General features: G+C 24.7%; 2 protein-coding genes across 3 annotated transcripts; one reads left to right on the forward strand and one right to left on the reverse strand.

Moving 5' to 3' along the window:
• The first annotated feature begins 93 nt into the window (after window positions 1-93).
• Window positions 94-2,143, forward strand: LOC122627762 (pelle-like serine/threonine-protein kinase pik-1). The gene is made up of 4 exons (XM_043809217.1): window positions 94-352; window positions 425-1,042; window positions 1,139-1,575; window positions 1,651-2,143. Exons 1-4 carry the CDS (start codon window positions 238-240, stop codon window positions 1,990-1,992), a joined length of 1,512 nt encoding a protein of 503 aa, XP_043665152.1. The 5' UTR covers window positions 94-237; the 3' UTR covers window positions 1,993-2,143.
• Window positions 2,144-2,819: 676 nt separating this feature from the next.
• LOC122627744 (scavenger receptor class B member 1-like) lies at window positions 2,820-16,709 on the reverse strand. 2 transcript variants are annotated; one of them, XM_043809185.1, is made up of 11 exons: window positions 15,016-15,266; window positions 11,893-11,983; window positions 7,535-7,626; window positions 7,262-7,422; window positions 6,676-6,820; window positions 5,952-6,152; window positions 4,715-4,875; window positions 4,194-4,480; window positions 3,901-4,019; window positions 3,602-3,727; window positions 2,820-3,443 (listed from the first exon to the last, which is right to left on the reverse strand). In XM_043809185.1, exons 2-11 carry the CDS (start codon window positions 11,924-11,926, stop codon window positions 3,150-3,152), a joined length of 1,620 nt encoding a protein of 539 aa, XP_043665120.1. In that variant the 5' UTR covers window positions 11,927-11,983; window positions 15,016-15,266; the 3' UTR covers window positions 2,820-3,149. The 2 variants fall into 2 exon arrangements, with proteins under 2 accessions (XP_043665120.1, XP_043665119.1); XM_043809184.1 differs by lacking the exon at window positions 15,016-15,266 and adding an exon at window positions 16,336-16,709 and having other exon boundaries at window positions 2,821-3,443.
• Between the last annotated feature and the right edge of the window lie 6,734 nt (window positions 16,710-23,443).

Raw genomic sequence — 23,443 nt, forward strand, 5'->3', positions numbered from 1 at the left:
TGATTTGTAGGTGCCTATATATATATATCGCTGTGAATTTAATGCCCTCTGCTGTACTTCTGCGGAATTAATTCCTCGCGTAATCACAAACATTGGTTAAATGTCGTGACACAGTGGGAATTCCATTTAGTAAAATATAACCAAAATTAAATATTATATGCCGATAATAAAAAGTAGCGAAGTAATTTGTGTGTTGTTCTCTTTTAAGTTAAATAATAATAAATATATTTGAATACTATGACTTCATCGATTAATGTCAGAAATGTTAAATACATTTATCAATTACCAGCTTTAGAACGATTAGAAATTTGTAAAATATTAGATAAAGATGATAAGTGGGAAGAACTTGCGGGTAAGTGTCTATAAAAGAAATTTTATTTAACTTTAGCTAGATTATTTTCATTTAATATGTTATAATTTATAGGTAAATGGATGCAGTATGATATATCTGTTATTTATAGTTTACGAAAACAAAAAAGTCCTACGGAAGAGTTATTAAATAATTGGGGCCTTCAAAATCATACCATTTTAGAACTGTTTATTTTGTTATCAAAAATGAAACATTATGAATCAATGGTGTTTTTAAAGTCATTTGTAGATACAAAATTACATTGCTTATTAAATAATGACAATAAGAATCCTTTGAGGATATCTAATAATCAACAGGTTAATAAACATGCTAAAGATTTAAAGATTGGTACACAGAATTTTAATCAAAGAATTTCAACTAGACCGGATGCTAGAAAAGTGATTCTAGATGGAAATACCAAAGAAGCATCTTACAAAATAATAAATCAATCTTCGGATGATCTACAGTCTGTAGTTGCATCAAGTAATTCAAATAATTTACTTGTACCTTCCTTAGCACATCGTTTATCACTTTTACAACAGGATAAAACTAATTCCAAAAAATCTCAGTTTCCTATACTAAAGCCTGAAGCAACTTTACCAAGTGTTTCATATAACGAACTTGAAATTGCTACAAATGGTTGGTTAAAACATAATATATTGGGAAAAGGCGGTTTTGGAACAGTTTATAGAGGTAGAATTATTTATTTCAATGTTATTTGAATGTATAATTGTATTAAAGAATGCATTATGTATTAAAATCATAAGTAAAAATTTATAATTTTTGTAGGTACATGGAAAAATACAAATGTAGCTATTAAAAGACTCGAATACAAAAAGACAAATTCTGATGAAAGTTATTTAGTTCAACTTCAACAATCACTCAAAGAGATAGAAATATTAAATTCTTATCCGCATGAAAATATTTTGTCGTTATATGCGTATAATTTAGATGGGCAAGTACCTTGTCTTGTGTATCAATTGATGCAAAATGGTTCCTTAGAAGATAACTTACTTTTAAAACATAAAAGTCGACCATTGTCATGGCTGCAACGTCATGAAATTGCAAAAGGCACTGCACGTGGTTTACAATATTTACATACTATTGGAGAAAAACCTTTAATTCACGGCGATATTAAAAGTGCAAATATTTTGCTAGATAAAAATTTGGAACCTAAAATCGGAGATTTTGGTTTGGCAAGAGAGGGTGAAAAGGATTCTATGAAAGTAATATATTAAAAAATTAACGAATGTAAAGTAAAAATTCCAATTAAGAATTGTAATTATTTTTCTTTTTTTTAGGTGAGTAGAATTCATGGTACAAGACCATATCTGCCAGATGATTTCTTATATGGAAGACAATTATCTACGAAAATAGATACATACAGTTATGGAATCGTATTGTTTGAATTAGCTACAGGATTTCCGCCTTATGATGATAATAGACCACAAAAAAAATTTTTAAAAGAATTTATAGATAGTGTTGAAGATCAATATTTGCATTTATTGATTGATAAGAAAGCAGGAGAAAAAGATAAACAAGTATATAGCAACTTCATAGTATTAGGAAAATGGTGTTCTAATCGCATGGCTCAAAACAGGCCTGAAATGGAACTTGTGTTTCGCAAAATAGATGGTTTATGACATTGTTTTAGATTTCTATTGTTGATAATGAGACTCATAAGTATACAGATATTATTAAGTGTATATTTTATAACTATTAAGCGTTAAAAGATGTTTAGTTATGTGATCGAAATGATACAATATATATAAATAATATAAGAAACAGATATATATATATATATATTAAATATTATATTTATTTGTAAAAAAAAAATTAATTTTTTTTGTATTTATTATATTGTAAATATTTCTTACATAGTTAAACAATGCCGAATATATAATTTAATGATTGTCAAAATAATTATACATCAATAATAATATGAATCCAACAATTTTATATTTTTCCAAGAATTATAAATTGTTGGATCATAGAAGATTAACTTTTTAGCAACATTCAAAATATTTTATTTTAATCAGAAATTATGTACAAAAAAAAAGAAGATTTTAATTGAACTTGCATACTCTTTGTAATACAGCATAATGTTCATATTTTTGATACAATATACAATTGTTCTCTTACAAATTAAATACTTTTTACTTTTACAAATTAAATAGGGTTTTTAATTATTTATTCATAAATTATATATTTATTAGATATTATTTGTGTAAATAATTTTGAAAAATTGATTTTAAATTATGAAAAATTTCAAATAATTTTCAAAATTATCGTATTATTAGTAAAGTATTTATTTTAATTATTTAATCATATATTTGTCATAATCATTTTCCCATGACCAGTCTTGAAATAATATTGCATTCATAAGTGATAATAATAATAATAATAATAATAATAATAATAACAATATAATAATAATAATAACAATAATAGTAATAATAAAAATGAATAATAAAATAATAATAATAATAATAATACAAAAATAAAATTAATAGTTCTTTTTTCTTCTACCGAATTAATTCTATCTAATTTTGGTACAAGATTCGGATTTAATGTCATTTAAAATGTCACTTAAAAATATAATGAATATTATATTTAAAAAAATTTTTTTTTATATCAAAACTTTTATTTATAAAAATATTTGTAAAAAATCTTAAACTTTATTTTGTGTATATGTATGTGCGTACGCGGATGTGTGTGTATGTACGTGTATGTGTGCAACATGATTAAAACTTATTTCATATCTATATGTTAGAAAATGAGTAAAAGTAAATTTTATCGATTAACTATATAAATCCGATCTTGATTTGATCTTTTCATTATTCGATAAGATATGTATAGTCGTGTTTTGCCCATACCCTAAAGGTATCCTTAAATCTGCGCTATCCCTTCTATCAAAATCAAATTGTTGTTCTCGATGCTGATTAAATTTCCAAATAGATGCTGTTAGCGATAAAGTGATCAATGTTACGCCAATGATCATCAAGAAGTACATTACCACAGTTTGCATGATAGGAAGTATTTTAACAATTATTTTTATTAGAAATAACAAATCACTCTTCAAAGATGGAATCATCTATGAATGAAAAATTAGAGAACATTGGTATATATATATATATATATATATATATATATATATATATATATATACACGTAAAAGATAATTTTCTAAATTGTAAATAAACGTACATATATAAGTACATTGTAAAATTATTCGAGTAAAAAGAAACTTACCAAATCAGTCCAGAATAATGGTATCACTATATTATTAAATGGTTTGACTTTTGAATTGTACTGCGTATCATACATCACAAGATTCGTTTGTATTCTTGAGTTTACTTTCACTGCTATACCTATGTCCTGAAAATAAAATAATGAAAATGTATATATGTGTATGTATAAATATTTCTACAGATTATATATATATATATATATATATATATATATATATATATAACGTAGTTATTGTATACGACGAAATATTTTTAACGTTATTAGATAATACAGACATATGATTAATTATTATAGCTTACAGGTTGAATTAAAACCTGTGTAGCGTGTTTTTCTGGATCTGGATGAAGACCTTCCACGTCGTTTATTAAACTGGAATCACCGTTAAGAAAATGTGGTAAAGATACAGCTGCAGGAATATCTGCAAAAAAAAAAGATGTTAAAATTATTTTTCCAAAATAAAGATCACGAATTTCTTATTTAACAGATATACTATTAATAACATTGCCCTCGACATTTAAAACATTTTTATAATTATTTTTTAAAATCATAAAAAAAAACAAAAAATATCATATACATTAATTATTCAACTTACTAAAATAACATGCCGTCAAGTCCGACAGTCCTTTCCTATGGCATTTTTTTATTTTGCGACAATAACATTCGTTGTCCGGATTTTCATTTGGAGGGTCCAAAAAATCTTCCGACATGATATAAAGATAACATGGAATGCCGTCCTCTGTAACAACCTCTTTCTTAAATACTATCGGTAACGTTCTACAAAATGCTTTTCGAAAAACTCGAAAAACAGCACGTTTGTCCAGATTCGGTGGAAACATCGTTCCTTCAGAAGCTCCTCGAATGCGATTACATATTGTATTTCTATAAATCAAAAGTACGCATTATTATAAATATTTAAATACATACATACATCAATCTTCATTGCAAATTTAACTATTTTAAAAAGGAAATTGATTTTTATAGATATGCATAGATATAAGTTATTACTTCATACTATTTATGACCGTAGAATTTTAGAAATCATTAAAGTTCTGTTTATAAATTTGTTTACGAGAATAATTAATTTTTACCAATTTACAATTAATGTAAACTTACTCTGGATAAGTTTTGTTATCTTCCTCCTCGCGATATCCCCAATTAGATAATCCAGGACTTCCATTATAGGTTTCGATACTTAGATATCGCCCATTTTCATCTCTCATATCATCATTTTTACGAATATTTATGTTGATGATGTTCTGACCTTCGTCGTACATCTGTAGAAAAAAGGTTTATTTCTTGACGTATAATAAGTACATGTGTGTGCGTATGTGTGTATATATTTACAAACACGTTATTAAAAATTATATTAGACATTCCATATATGATGAGAGATTTGTTGTTGCATTATTAATAATGTTCGTTGATGATAAGAAACGCAATACAGAAAATTGATAATAACAAAAAGCAGGAAGATATAAGAATCAATAACAAACAAAATAAAAGTATAAATGAATAAATGAATAAATGAATAAATAAATAAATTATTGATCGAACGTCAATGATAGAAAAAAATAATCTACTTTTCTATATAATTTTCTTTACTGCATATAAACATTTATGATAATGAATTTCGATTAGAATAAATTCACTAAAGATAGCAAACTTTTTAGTGAAAGGTATCAAACGTTAAAACCTGTAATAGTTCGAAGTGCAAACATTATCTAATATGTATATGTATATGTATATATGTATGTATGTACAGTAATAGTTCGTGAAAGTACGCACGTACATATATATAGATGAAAAATTGATGAAATATTCAACTTCGATTTACCCCCTCTCTTTTCACCTTTCCGAAAAAAAATTTAACTAGAAAAAGATCGTTTTTTATTTGTAAATAATCTAGTTCAAACGTTTATATGAATATACTTTTGACAGTCACTGCAGTGTGCTAATATGTACTCTAATAATTGATTTACTTGCTTATGCATGTCTTGTTTCTTCTCGTGGTAAGGAATGATAAAAAAATAATGAAATTCTATTGATTGATCACGGCCATGCAATTATATTTGTATCTGCTTGCATTTTTATATTTACTACTCTGTTTAAATATCATGAACAAAGTTTATGATACGAACAAGTTATATTTAAATGTTCTACTGCGTTATAATTTATCATTCATACATAATTTACATATGATTTTTATTTCGCGTTTGTTTGTTATAGCTGAAAAATTGTAAAAGAAACAAAATTTAGTTTATCGATAATTGTATATAAAATTGATTTATATATATATATATATAATATATATGTAATATAATATATATATATATATATCGAAATTACTTACTCTATCAAGAAGACCAAATTTTCTAAAGTTGAAATAAGATGGTAATATGTCGGTTGCTAATTTGACCAAGGTGTCATCGTAACCCCATAAATAATCATAAGCTGTGATATTCAATATTGGTTCGCTACCAATCATATTGATTAATTGCGTGAAAGGATAATTAATAAAAAATCCAGAATCGTACAACGCAGATGTTATGCCCTGAAATGTAAATATAAATTGGTATATGTAGTAAGTGTATATATATATATATATATATATATATATATATCTTATATTATAGCCGACTGAAATATATTGACATGATTGATTACAAAATGGATAGAATATTTTATTTGCGATAAAAATTCAACTTCAAAGTTAACTGAACACGCGTTATATCTAAACACTTTTCGTAATATCTATAAAGTCAAAGTTCTAACAAATTGATACGTTGAAAGTAAAAATGTATTGCGATTCGAATCTTAACTAATACCAATTAATAAATGTAAGAAACTTTGCCTTGAATTATACAATAATGGAAAAAAAAAAGTTATATATGACTCTCGTCAGCTATAGTAAAAAACAAATTTTGATAAAGTCTAACTAGAGATATATGAAACGTTATAAATGTTTTTATTATTAATTTATATACTACTACATGTTTTGTTAAATTAAATCTCTATAATTAATATTTTAATAAACATATTATTAATAATGTATTGTGCTTTTTTTTATCGCTTACCAACATCGGAATATTCGGTACGGTAACAAAATCTTTTTTGGGATCGCTCTTTGATAATTCAGGAACAAAAAATACAGTCCTCCTTGGAATATAAGTTATAGTACCATTATCGTTAAATGTTACATTCGTGTTTTCTAAAAATTCCCTGCAATCAATCATTATAATTGTATATATACATTAAACATATAAGCAAAATATAAATACTACTCATTCAAATGGTATAATATATGTGTCGATGATTTTAAAGGTAATCTAATGTAAATCATTAGGGATATTAAAAAAAAGAACATATTTTTTTATTCTTTAAACTCTTTTAGAATCATATAAAAGAATAATTTTTCAAAAATAAATATATTTACACACACAAACACACACACACACACACACACACACACACACACACACACACACACACACACATGCATACTTATTTTTTCTGTTTGTTAATTTGAGAAAAATATTTTTAAATAATTTCAATGCAAATGTCAAAATATTTTAGAATCAAAAATATAATATCGCTTATTGATAGATCATTTTTATAATCACTGGCTCGTACATGCATATACATAATATACGTTTCACTCACTGATATACATAGGGACCAACTTCTTCGAGTTTAAGTTTTTCTGTTCCTTTCAAAAACTCATCAGGATTGGTAATATTAAAAATGTATACTTTAATAAATACATCGACAGGAGGCTTTTTCCATATGGAGTAAATTGGCGAGTTTTCTCTCAATTGTAAATTCTAAAGAAAAGTGACAAAATATATTTACGAGACAAGATGTATATAAAAACATTTTTATTTTAATGCGAGATTAAAAATAACATACTATACTTTTTGTTCCTATTGTACTTACGTATTCTATAATCAGTTTTAAAGGATTGATGATATAGATTGCATAACTCAATAAGGTGCAGATCATGCCGACCATAAATAAAATGATACATTCTACAAAAAAAATCAGTTTTATTAGAAATTTTTTTTCCCACCATATTTTCCTAGTTATTAATATCCGAAAGAATTTTTTTATTTATTATGCCTCGAATAATCCATTTTAAAAAGGAATATGTAATTGTTTTTTTTTATTCGTAAAAGAATGTTTATATGCATATATAATACATATAGTTGCAAAGGATTGTTTTTTCCTCTCCTACAAAGAATATTTTCTACAGAAAAATAGGATTGAAGTTACATATGTTAATTTTGTGAAGTTATATTTTACATGATAAACAAAGATATAGAGGAAAATGTATTACAACAGCACACAAGATTTTTCCTGTAAATGTTTAAAGATTTAACAAATATTACATTTATTATATTTCCTCCTAAAGCGAAACGCATTTATGCAAAACAAATATCTGTGAATTATCTAATTCTGCGAATTGATGAGAAATTTATTCCATTCTTCACAAAATCAATTAACCGTTCTATAAAATCTTGATTTGAATAAAAACTAAAAAAGTACTCGTGATAAATAATTTGGAAAACAGTTGATATCTTGTATTTTTTTATCATTGATATGATTTATCCTTTAAATTTCTCATTCAACACACATTTTTAATCTTTATTCAGCTTTAAAGAATAAAAGAAAAAAAAAAAAGAAAGAAATGTAATGCGAACGTATCTGGGACTCGTTTGACATACTTATTTTTATATCGTATACATTTTTTTTTATTAGAAGATATTTCTTTTATTTGTAATAGTATCGTAATAAGATCAATAGATTTTACCAAACAACTTGTTATACCGGTTAAACAGGTTATTGAATTAACGAACTATTTTAAACGTACGATTTTTCTGAAGGCGTAAGTTCCTAAATAAAATTTTCGACATCAACGCAGCATGAAAAATGACAAATGAGATATGAGAATTTTCAAATTCTGTGAATATTAATACAGAAAACAATGTTTATAAATAGACAAACACAAATTCTTATTGGACTGATCAATAAATAAAATGTCGAAATTTTCAATGTAGAAAATATTAGCGTTATTTATTTGTATTTAAAATATAAACAATTCCTTTTTGGTAAAACAAATATAATATATAAAATTTTATTTTTATTTAGATATATTTTCTTTTTTTATTCAGATATAAAATATTAAACAATTTTCAATAAAAGAGGAATATTCTATAGTGTTATTCATATTTAGATATAAGATACCAAACATTTTCAAACAAAAATAAACTAGTCTTATTTAATTAAAATATAAACCAATAAAAATTTTTACAATATGATCACTTTTACATATATATTGGACGATTCAATAATATGTACAAATACCATGTTGGACAAAAATGATTTAAGCGATTTAAAAATTATTTTTTTAATTACTCTTTTTCAAGATATTTTAGATTTATATATTTTTTTAATCGTTTTCGGCTTGTAAGACTCAATTTAAATCAAAAGTCGCCTAAAAAGTTGTAAGAAATGTTTTTAGCTCACTCTATATAATATAGTTCATAATGAACTTAAATTATTAATCTGATAAAAAGAAGTAGAAAAAATTGAAATATATAAGAGAAATCGCTTCTTTCCATCAGTATGGGATTTAAAAATAATGAAATACAAGAAACCAGATTCGATTCTATATAAGCAAGCAAGCAATAGACAGTTTGAAGTAACTTGAATCTATGTATATCTTGACAAAGAAAACAAGAAATTAAACAAGATTTTAGAGATGTTATTTATAGAATCAGTATTTTAAACATTCGATCAATACTTTGAATTAATGGTCATAATATTTATAATAAAATATCAGTAAGTACATAATATAACTATATAATTTTATTATTCATACTGATCAAAATATTCGTGTATATTGACCATTTATTTTACAAAATGCTTATCATTAATTAATAAAAATACTGACTAGATAAATAGAAGTGAAATTCAAGTTGACATGCAAAGTTATTTATTAATTTGATAATATTATTTTTAAACAATTAATTATCGAATTTCAATGTGAAATATTATTAAATTATGTCTACTTTAATGTTATATAAATAATGATGACGAATAACGTAAATACATAAAATCTTTCATTAAATAATTTCTAATTCAAGCCTGGTATCAAAGAAAAAGTTCTATTTTTTGTAAAATTTTCTGAAAGAAAAAAAAGGAAATCGTTTAAGTTAATCAACAAATTTCCGAGTTTAAAATTCCTGAGGAAAAAGTTTAAATTCAACCCCATTGACACGTAACAAAATAGAAGCGGAAGTTTAATGAGTGGTTACATGAGTAATTCATTCATTTTAATCTTGACGAAATACATACGTGATAATACGTAAATAGATAGGTATTTTTCTTCGATGGTAATTACTCGTCGTATGTAGATATATATGTATATATATGTTATCTCGTAGTATTAATGCTTTCAATGGTAAAACATTAGAATACTTTTACGCAACTAAATAGATATATTTTTTTCTAAGGAAATCAAAAACTAATAGCTTGTATCCTACCTTCATTCTTCATTAAGTTATTTACGTTCTGTGTTACATATCTATCTGCATCTTTATTGCGATGTTATATGTGTTATGCATTCTTTTTGCATTTCCTTATATAAATTGTTTTTTTTTTCTTTCTTTTTTTACTAAGAGTGGAAATTTTTCACAAGTATAATTATTTGTGCAGACTTCTATTGAATAAATTTCATTTGCAAATTACATAGTCAGCTTTTGTTCATATAAATTTAATAATTTGCATAAATACATATTGAGAAAAAAATTCGCAAAAGGATATGATTGATATATCGATCGTTAATATGGATAGAGAAAAAAAAGAGCAAAATAAATTAATATATGAAATAAAGCAAGCATTTTTTTATATACAAAATTTTATATAAATGTAAAAGAAAAATACTATTTATTTCATTTAATCTAAAACAAGTTATTCGATTTAAAAGAAAAAAATATTCAAACGAAAATATGGCAAAGCGTTATTGTAGAAAGAAAATGAACTTTATAGTTTCTTTTAATATTTAGGAGGAAAAAAAGCGTAATAAGAGATTGACTACCTATTTCATCATTCGACAGTCAAAAGAAATGTGAGTAATAAATAAGAGCGAGCTTGTTCATTCAGAGATAACTATAGAGAAATATAAGGAAAGAAATATTTATATGGACTCTAAAGGTCAAGATCGAGTGCAACCACTTATACTTTTCTTCATGCGTAACGCTTTCCAACTTTCATTCTGGAGAATGTAGTCTTACATAATTATCACGTTGAATATTGTGGTTAACGCAACGAATTCTTTCTTTTTATTTTTTTTTATTTTACTACGATAATACTTATCGAAAAGTTTGAAAGTAAAAGTACAATAATTATCGTTAGTCTGTTTTTAACATGTATTTTATATAGATATATTTATTAACGATAAGTGACACGAATGTTTTTTTTTATTAAATATCATATAAACGTGTATACTTGTAGTAGTAAATTTTACAGAAAACTTTTTCACGAAGGAAATATCATTTTTTATTTATATTTATATGATAATAATATAATATTTCAGTATTACTTCTAACATTACGAATATTTCTAGAAATATTTCTATATATTTGTAAGTTTTTTGAAGAAATAGTAAAAACATACAAAATTGAAATTAATGTAAAATATGTATTGTTGAGATCCAGAGAGGAACAAGGAAATATCATTATGTAATACTTTTAATATTATTACATTATCAATGAAACGAAGTTGTTAATATACGATTAAATCGTTGATGAGGATAACTACAGGTGATCTTATTAATGTCTATAAATCAAACTTTGATATATTTCTTTCTTCTAGTATACTTTATTAAATATTAAATAACGTATGTCATAAACTAGCAATTATTGTAACTGATCCAATAATATATGCGATAATATTTCATTTTATATATTTTCTCCTTTTTTCTCTTTGATAATTCAAAAGATGGATCTATGTAGTTGATACTAGATTTATTTCATTTAGCAAAAAAGAATGTAATTATTATTTTTTATCGGATATTGATGTTTGTAAAAGAACATAAAACATTTCTTTGATTAATAAATAAAGATCGTTTAATTGGATAAATGTAGATTGATTGATAGATTAATTTGAAATTTAAACACTCGAGAACATTGTAATTATAAGTATTTATAAATGTAACTGTAAATTTAATCGTGATTGTAGAAACGATTTCAATTATGCAGTTTGTTAAGTTTATAAACAAAATATTTACTCACTTTTAAATTGTTGTAAAGGTATCGTCGATTTCATGGATGCAACTTGAATCTCACGAATTCTTCTTACTTTAGCCACCTTGACTCTAGAAACCTGGAACAGTCATATAAGAATAATAATTGTAATTTACATTCGATAAAACCGCATATACATTGTATACCTAAGCGTGTATCAGTATGTATCTATTATACATATATATGTATACATAAGCATTAACGATAAGTGTCGACTTTTAAAAGGCTGTTATTATTATCACTATGAAAGATACATTAATAAAAGAGAAGCTTTTTCACTAGATATTAAGTTCTTTTTTTCTAATTTATTAGATAAAGGATATTTCACAAAAATTATTACAAATTATTTTTGTAAAAACATAATAAAATTTGTACTCTTTTATATTAAAACAAGGATAAAAAAAGAGAGAGAAATGATAAATGACAAGTTTTTTTTTATTAATTATTGTATAAATGTTATTAAATGAAAATTAAATGACGACGAGAATAAATAATATAATATAAAAATGTAATGTAATATAATATAATGTATAAATATAAACATAATTTAGATCTTATAATTATTGTAACATGTAAATAAAAAAAAAGAATAATTTAAGAATATTAATTTTTCAGAAAGTTACACGAGGCTATAGAAAATTATATGTATAGATAACGCGCGCGTGCACTTATACGTTCTGTCAAATAATTCCCAAGAAACTTGTTTACTATAGTTCTTAACACTTTATTCCCTCTTGAAACAACAGTCAGAGTTCTTCCCTTTTGCGTGTAAAAAATACGTTTGGTTATTTTTCATTACGGCATTCGTCTATTTTCTTCTTCTCACAAATGACTCAGAATGACTTGGCAATAATATACATGGTGTGCGTGAGTGTATGCGTGTATACGTCCACATTATTAACACAAAATTATTATTTTTGGAAATTTCTCTGATATCTTATATTCATTTTTATGTTTTTTCCTCTTATAAGAGAAAAAGATCCATACAAGGCTATTAAACAACGTGAAATAAAAGTAAAACGAACGAGTGTTATCATATTAATTTAACCTCGTATGTAATATGTCGTATTAGAACATTATGTTTTCAAAACATCATGATTATTAAAAATCCATTACGTAAATGGAATATATATATATATATATATACGTTTGTTTCATCAGTACAAAAAAAATGCAATAGTTGTAATCTCATAACGATTTCGAATATTTATTATTCTCTTTTAGATTTATCACGCACTCGTGATGCCGAGAAGTTAAAAAAAATAAACATTTTTTTTTATTGACGTGTATACATATATACATATATACATATATACATACATACATATATATACAGCAACACAATACTAACTGCGATAATAAATGTATAAAAAATAATTGCAAATAATACAACGTTTAATGCAATTAGTATAATACACTATAATGATCGATCATTAATACATAATTATCGTGTCAATGATTAATTATGTTCTTAAATATCATATTAAAACAATGAATATTATTCTTGTAAAATAGTTTTATCTATCAGTCGTATGATAAAGAAATTTCTTTATTGATCTTCGTTTTACGAAAGGGATCCCTCTTCTGTTAACAGTTAAACTCGAGGTCGACGTCTTTTCTCGCGATTCAGAGAAAGAAAGAGAGAGAAAGGGAAAGAGAGAGAGGGAGAGAAAGAGATAGAGAAAGAAAGAAAGAGAAAAGGAAAGAGAGATACAAAGAAAGATTCTTTGTTTATTAAATAATTATTTAATAATCAAGTTCTAACAAGAAGATTATTTTTTGTTAGAAAACTTTCGATTTAGTTTTACTCGTTTATTAATTTTTTCCAAACTGGTTGATGAATAAACTAATTGAAATTTATAGATTTATCCGGTACAAAAAGTACTAAAAAGTTACTTGCAATAGTTATACAAAGTGTAAAAAAAAAAAGAGAAAAGAAGTTATTAATGAAATATCGCTTTATCGATTATTCTTCTAGTATTATATAAAACAAATGGAGAAAAAACATCAAATTTTAAATATATGTGGTAAAGCTTTATTTTTATAATAAAAAAAAAAAAAAAAAAGAAAGAAAGAAAATCGAACCCTCGTTCGTGAAACATTAAATGAATTATCCAGCCATATGATTTATATATGTATGTATGTGTGTACAAGAAAGTAGATACAATACTTTTATGTTAATAAAAAAAAAGGAAACAGAAAGATAGGGAGAAATATACTGTGAAAAATCATTTTGACGTACATCTAGAATACCTATCTATCCTGAAGTAGGTCGTGTAATAATCTGGGTGTAATAATTCATTTAAGTCGACGTAATACATAGATCGTGGATAAAAGTAAGGTTGGCCTAATTTTTTTCTCATAACCTTGAAGAGGCACTTCTAGAACTGATTATGCATTCTTGATGCACATGTAATATTGTCTCGTATACGAGAGATTTTCGAATAAGAAGTTATCCAAGAGATGCGCAATACTATTTGATTTTATCAGGCTTGATGGCAAGTAGTACCTGTCAGCACCGTAGTGATTTCAATGCCTGATGACCCATAATGGATGGCTAGACACTATATGTAAGTAGGATACTTACATACGTAGAAAAAATACGTGAAGCGACTTACCAATTGAGATTACAAATTTCAGCTTGAAAAATAGTTTATTTCCTTTGTTATATATATGTGTATGTGTGCGTGCATACGTGCGTATGTATGTTTGTATCAGTATCTAATATTTTTTATATATTTTCCTCTTATTATCATGTTCTTTATCAAATACGTGTATATTTATTTGTACATATAATTTTCTCAAATATAGGAAATGAAGTTTTACTTTTATGAATTGCCAAATCATGAACAAACGCTGCCGTTTTACAAAGAAAGAAAAAAAAATATATTTAATAACAAATAATACGCTAAGCTAGACTATAAACATGATTTGAATTCTTTCTTCTACGAAATATACTTATTCGATTTATGTTTTCTAGTCAAAATGTTGACACAAAGTCCGATTTATTTTAAATCGCAATGAGATTTAAAATACTTACGTTTCTTTTTTCATTTTTCTTTCTTTCTTTTTTTTTAACTTGAACGAAGAGAGAAAGGAATTTGTACTTACGTGTGGATTTAAAGACTATATGTATTGGATTAACATGGTAGCAATATTTCAAAAATACCTATTGACGGAAGACAAATATGTAGATATATCTGTAAATGGATAAATCTTCTTTTGAAATGCAAACGAATGAACGCACAAACGAACTTATCGTACGACATTCAAACACGTCTCTGTCGATCGTGTCGTTTTCTTTTTCTTTTTTATCTCGGAGAATCCTTCCGATTCTTTTTTGTCATGATCATTTCCTTTCTTTTTTTTTCAACTTGTTTCATTATTATTATTACTATTTTATTTTATTTGTTTTTTTTTCAGATATAATCGAACACTTCAAAAACTAGCAGCAGTTCAAAGCCGAACATCTATCTGATCTTTACTCACGAATATCGTACATTATGTATAGGAAACAATTATTTGTTTACAAGAATAATTTATAAGTAAAAATTGTACGAATGCTTTTGTCATTCACTCTGTATATATATATTGTATTGGTTAATAAGTAATATCAAAACATTTAATAGTTTATATTTATATAAATAATGCTAGTATTTTTTGTTTGAAAATATTCAATTTTTCATACTTCAATAAATAAGGGACACTATCGTATTTCGTATTGAAATAATATTTGATATTTTATATCTAAATATAAGTAACATCATTATTAGAAAATATTATTGAAAATTTTTATTATTTTATATATTAGAAAAAAAAGAAAAAATATATTTAAATAAAAAAAAATTGTATATTTGATTTTTTTTTTTTTTTTTACTGAGAATTGTTAGCATTTTATATTCAAATGAATAATGCACTAATATTTTGTAATAAAAATTATGAAATTATTCCGATTATTATTTCGATGTAATATTTACACCGTATATCAAATAATTTATTTTTAATATCTACCACAAATCATACAGGTTTCTATTGAATAGAATACGACTTAAAAAGAATACGATAAAAAAAAATGTTCGATTAATTTTAATGAATTCTTAATAAACGTGTCATATAATATAAAATGTAAACTTACGTTTTTTTTTTCATTAAATTTTAGATTTTCCATTGTTCGTTATTATTACTTGTAAAAGACATAAGAAGTAATAGAAAAAGGAAAAGAAGATTTTCTTTTTCTTCCTTTCTACGTAACTACTCATTTACGAAAGGAATAAGGAACACTCATTTACTCGTCGCGAAAACTTTGAATTTGTTATAAAATGTAAAAAAAAGACAAATACGAACGAAATTTTGTAAGGGAAGAATATTTAACAAAAAAAAAAGTTTCTCATTAAATGATAAAACAATTTAATGTATTAAAATAACACTCACCAAGCAAAGGCAAAGTATTTTCCTTAATGACAAATCGAGGACCGAACTTAAAAATTGATCGAATCGAAAAAAAAAACGAAAAATAAAAAAGACGCACTGGGATAACACTTATTCTTTTTTATATACAGTCCCTCTAATTTTTTTGGTTTCTTTTTTTATGCACTAAACCCAATAATTTTGGTATATTATATTTTCGTTTAGATATTATATTAATCACGAGAGGAGACACGTATAATAGGTCATACGTATAAATATATGTGAAAGATTAATAATTTCAACCGCATGTATTTATGATCGACAAACGTTTTGCGAGTAGTACACTTCTTTGCAATCACACTCTCTCTCTTTCCTTCTTTTCTTGATTTAGTGCGTGGAAGTCGTATATGCACTCTGCTTTATACTGTCTCTCGATCATATAACCCCCCCGAGAATGACGACGACAACGACGACGACGACGACGACGACGACGAGTTTGATGGCAATGACGATGGTAACGACAAAACGAAGAACGAAGACATTGAAAACGACGTTGATATGAGGTATAAAACGAGCTTATGTTCTTTAGCTCGTATTCGATTAAGAAATCTCAGCAAAAAAAAAACGCAGCGAAAAATTAGAAATATTAATTAAACGTACAAAAAAATATTACTCTTCGTATGAATTCAATGAATACATCAAGTTAATGCATTCACGATATAAGAATATAACTGATCTAAGATAAGATATAAAGAATCCAATGAAATAATATAGGTGATGTTTGTTTTTATAAATTTTATATTAAAACCAAATATTCATGAGATATTATTGATGAGATTTGGAACAAAAAGAAGTGTTTAGTAATAGTATCTATAAAAAAAAGTTTAACATACACGTAAAATAAATGGAAATTTATTTCATAACTATGAGTAATATGTTAATTCCAGTTGCATATGAAATATTATTCTAAAAAAAATTTTGACAATTTATATTTAATTTATTTTGAATTATATATTTGTTCTCTTCTTTATTCTCCTTTACTTTATTTTCTTTTATTTTTTTTTTTCATCTTTCCCTTCTTATCGCGAATATCGGAATAAGTTTTGCCAATAATTTTGTTACCATTCTCGATTACAGACGATTTATACATGAATGATAATATTGAAATATAGGACGAGAGAATGGGTGTATATATAAATTAATCTTTTATTTAATTCTGGAATAAGAAAACGATAGTTGGATATTTTTTCTGTTATTGGAGAACTGTTTTCCTTTTTCTTTTTCTTTCTTTTTTTTTCACGCGAAGCGCCTTGTGAAGTTTAACGGTCGAGGTTGATGTTGACTCAGTGTTAAGACAGCCTTCTCAAGAGATCTTTAAGGATCAGTGAAGCAGTGAACGTGACTGTGTAGTAGGTTGTAACGACTCGTTCTCGAAAAAGATACACATTTTTTAATATTTACTCGAATAGACTGAATAATAAAAGAGAAATGTCTTGAGTAATTTTCAATCGACAAATGAAAATAATGACATTGTATAATTAATCTAATTTTTATTATGTTTAATTACTTTCTCTTTACATTTGTTTGCGCCTTTTTTTCTTTTTTTTTTTTATACCTACCTACATTACATTTAAATTTTTATAATTCACTGAGACTAAATGAATTAAATAGATCAAAAATGTATCTTGTATATGTATTTGTGCGAAGATACATGAAATTAGATGATTGGTTTTAGCAATACCTATTGTATTAGGAATAGGAAAAGAAAAAATGTAGAAAACCAAAAAAAAGAGAAACAGAGACTGTGATTATAATGACGTAACGCGAATCTTTTTATCCTCTCATTTTTTGTAGTTCATCACAATTCGAAACTATTTAAAATTAAAATAAATTTTAAAATCATCTCTCTCCCTCTCTTTCCCTCTCTCTTTTGATTTTTTATGTTGAAATTATTTATCTTCATTTCGACATAGCATTTATGAGAATATAAATTTAAATCGATTAAGAAAGAAAGAAATGCTAATAAAAATTTGTTGCTTTTTACAAACAAGTTCATTGATTTCCATCTTTTTATTTAATTACAAATGAATGATTTAAAATGATACGATTAAATAACGTATATAAAAATATACATGTATAATATTATATATATATATATATGTATGTATATATTATCAGATAGTAGTAAATTCATATAAACTGCTGAAGAAATGATAAGTAGAATTCTAGTTTATTTACGCAATATGCAAATTCCATAAATTAATAAGATAAATTAATGATTATAGTCATACGATTAGATTTTTAACACAGACGTAAATCAATTTCGAAATAAAACCTTATTCATTTGAAAGTAAATAAAGAAAAAAAATTATCTTTACGTAATTTTTTTATTTGCACTAAAGCTGAACTCTAATCACGCATAGTCAGTTATTATAAATATGTGTTCACATGTTTACACTTCCGTTAATGAAAAAGAATTAATTATTAACGTCTAACGTGTAGGGTGATCGAGTCTCTCTCTGATTTATGTATAGCGTAGCCTTATATAAATTTTAATAACACGATTGACAATCGTCGGAAGGTAAGTACATATTCTTTTCTGATCCTTTACATTTAAATTTACAATTTCGTTGATTAATAAATTAATGAGTATGCGATCAATGGAATCTAATCCATGATCACTTTGATTTTTGTATTCATGAATTTATTATATATATTAATATTTATTATTTATACCAATTAGAAAAGTAATAAGCATTCAATGTTTGTATACGGAAGTTAAAACCAATCGCTTTAACCTTTTTATTCATGATTTTATATATTAATAGATATTCATAATTCACTTCTGAATATACTATCTCTTATATATACATTTGTTATTAATATTTATTATTTACTTTAATTAATCAATTAATAAATAATATGTAATACATGAAAACTGTTCGATTACTTTGAATTTTTTAACAAAACATTATATTTTTTTAACTTTAATATTACAACTAGTGCTAAACGAAATGTTAACTACGAATATTTACATACACACATATGCTTCCTCTCTCTCTCTCATATACACAGATGTATGCACATACAGAGGTATACACACATATAGATATAAAAGATTTCAATAATTTAAATATCCCTCATATAATATAAATTAAAACCATTTTATTATCGTACATATATGCTATAAACTATGATTGATAATGCAAAATTTAACTAAAAACTATTTATAACTACAAAATGAATTCATTTATCTTAATTAATGCATGACAATGATCAGAAGATATACCTACCTCATTTAGAATGATAGACAAATATGTGAGACAAGTATGCTCTATCCTCATATATATTCATAAATTGCTCTTAGAATTGATAAGACAAAGAATTTTACTTCCACGCAGTATATATGTACAAATAATATATGTACTAATCAAATGTATCTATTATAAGAGCTTAGAAATATTAGGAACATAGTTCCTCGTTAGTCATGTCGTTTCTTTCCATTATTTTTTCTCTTTGTCAACATAATTATATTTGACAATTAACCAAAAAAATATGTACAATAAAATCATTTTTTAGACGGCTAATACAATTGAATAAAGCATCTTGTAAATGTTAAATGGTGAATTACAATCGGAAATGATCCTGCTATAAAAAACAATTTTAATAATCCAAAGGACATCAATTCGATCGCTTAATAATTTGAATTCTTTCTCACACAGAAAAAAATGAAAGAATTGACACAGTCGCCAAAGAAATACCTGATTTTTCAATCTTTGATCATAGTGTCGATATGTCATGTTCACAATCAAGAGAGGATCAAATTTTAATCTCGAGAATCACGATAAATGACAATTTATTCATCTATTAGTATCTCTCTTCAATAAAGAAGAAACTTCATGCTGTGGTTTAATTCTGCATTGTATTTCTGAGAATTAAACATATTATTCTGCACTGGAAGAAATATTAATATCATAAACTTCAACATCTCACTTCAACATAAAAACAATCTTGAAGAACAATTTAAAGGATAAAGAATTTATACGAAAGTTATACTATTGTGCATTATGTAAAACGCACCAAACTGTATAATAAATTATGAACTTTGCTTCTTTCTTATCATTAATAACACATATATGTAAATGATGATAATTGATCAATAATTTAAAAAAAAAAGTCATTTTTTAATATATATATGTATGTATCGTTTAATTACATCTAATTATTACACCATGCGTTATCGTTTAATTAAGTTTAATTATTACAAAATGCGTATAAACATTGACTCATACATACATATATATACATACACATATATATATACATACATACACAATAATAAAAACAACAATATATATATATATATATATATATATATATAATACAATTTACGCATGCATGCGTACGTTATGTGTGTGTGTATGTGTATAATTATAGTTAAAAATAGTATAAAAAAAAGTAGTAAATAAAAACGAGTTACTTTTCATAACAATAAAACGATTTTATTTGTATAAATTAACAAGAAATACACTCTGATGAAGTATATAGAAAATCGAAGAAGAAATATTAAAACAAGAAAATGTCTATAAAAAAAATATATTAGTATAATATCTGATTAATTATACCTTTGTATCTATTTTTAACTTCTCATATACAGAATGCCCCTCTTATATACATGAATTTAAAATTTCGTATATAATTATTTACACAAACTATAGCTTTTTTCCAAAAATGTTTATTATATAAAATTTATTTTTTATTTTCGGGATCGAAGATGGAGGTGAACAGAAACAGGGATAATTACAAATTTATGTAAATGTACTTTAAAGATTTCAAGATGATCTTCATTTTTTTCTATGAAACTTGAATCATCTTGAAAAATTAAAATGTTATGAATAATTAATTCGAATATAATAAGCTATCAAAATAAAAGCATACAGTACCGTATACATGTCTACCTGAACAAAAATTTATGATCAGAAATTTAAAACTATAGAAATTTTATTTAAAATTTTATTTAAAATTATAGAAAATATTTTTTGAAACGAGATATAATTAGGAAAATAATTAATTATGAAACTTCAAATGGGATATCCTATAGATTCAATCTGATTAATTTTATAATATGAATGAAGAATTTGATAAGAAATTTTGTGAATTTTCGCGAAACATTCTCCAATTCTTTGTTGCATTATATTTGTGTGTGTGTAAATCTTTTATTGGACATCGATACTTAATCAAAATAAATTATAGAAGTGTTTGGAAAGTAATCTGTTTACGATTTAAATTTTCGTTTTTTTTTTTTCTTTTATCGTTTAATAATGCATGAGAATATCGTACAAAAAAAAACTTGATTGATTTTTAACTTTATTTATGTTCATTAACTATGTTACCGCTGAAAACGTTAATAATAGCTTATCTTATTTTCATTAAATTAAATTATACGATACGAATTAAAAAAATTGCAGTATATATATATATATATATATATATATATATATACATATAGTTAAATCGTAAATATCATAGAAATAAATTTTTAAATAGTCGACTTATGATATTTTTTATTTTATTATTCAACAATTCTTTTTAATATAAATTTAAACAAAACTTGAAAGATTAAAATATATGTATATGAAGAATTATATACATATCATATAATTATTATATCTATGTATATGCATAAACATGTAACTGCATCTGCACGAATATACATACACGAGATGAATAGAAATTCTAACGATGCGTTTACTTCAACGTTTTGCACTCGAGAGCATATGTATGTATGTATGTATACGTACACTTTAACAAGATAAATCGACATTTGCGAAAAATGACAAAAAAATATCAATATGTCACTAAGCTAATACGTTCGTTCGAAAAAACAGGGAAAGAAAATGAGGAAGAACTTGATTTTCTTATTATTCACGTTATAAGTCTTTACATATTTTGATTTAATATGACTCCACGTTTTTATTATAACATATCAACAACATATTTCACCATTTTTCCATCGTTTAAATGATATTTGTTTAACATTTTTTACACTGTGTATATTATTCAATGATTTTTTCTAATAGATAGATATATTATTTTTGAATCACCGATATATTTTCTTTCGTTTTAATAATACGCTTGTATAATACACACACAAATCGTATCAATTTATGATGAAATTTTTCGCGTTACCAAATACTCGAATGAAATTGATTGATTACTCTATGAACAATTTTTATGATAGATTGTTTTGAAAACCTTGACAATGTTATCTACATTACGAAAGCTATCAAACGTTTTTATATGTTATTCAAGGCAATTTCATGTTCTGTTGGAAAAAATTCTTGTTAAAATAAATATTAATAGATTTAGATAGCTTCAATGTATATCATTATTCTTACCAATTGATCTTTACCTCTGAATTATCTCCTTGATGCTTTTTTACATCATTGTTTTCTTGACTCGTCGAATCAATAACTCAATTAAAATCTTCGAAAGATAATTTCTTTTCAACGTATAAATCTCAATTAGTTGTGCGATATTTGTTATGTATTCGCGTTCTTAAACTAATTACAAATATAATATATTGCAAATTCTTTTTTATATTTTTTCAAATGGCATATAAAATATCTTAATGGCACTAAAAATGAAATTTATATATTTAAAAAAAGGAAGCTGTGAATTTTTCAAATTGCCCTTAATATCGTTATGTGACAGTATTAAATAAAATGCATCATGCATTTGAATGTAATTTGAATAGTCATCTTCTGGTTACAGCACTGTCACATAACACCAGTTACCAATCAGCGTACGACTTGGTTCCACCAATCCCGTTTCAGCAATTTTCGTGCTGATGAATCCTAGCAACGCGGGAACGTTTAAATCTTTTATTTTAGATTGTTTGTTATTTTGTAAAAATAAAAATATATCTACTAATACGCTTCGTTTTATTAAACTTGTTTAATATCAAATACATTCATTGTTTTGTTAAGAAGAAGTTTATGTTCTCAATTAGGATTAGAACCCATTTCAAAGCGTAGAAATCCACAAATTCGTTTAATTAATTAATAAATTCAATTGTCTAAATATCGATTTACAAATTATTTTAAGATCTTACTTTTTAAATAAAAAATTG

This window comes from Vespula pensylvanica, chromosome 3, assembly GCF_014466175.1.
Source record: "Vespula pensylvanica isolate Volc-1 chromosome 3, ASM1446617v1, whole genome shotgun sequence".
In the NCBI taxonomy this organism is placed as follows: Eukaryota; Metazoa; Arthropoda; class Insecta; order Hymenoptera; family Vespidae; genus Vespula; species Vespula pensylvanica.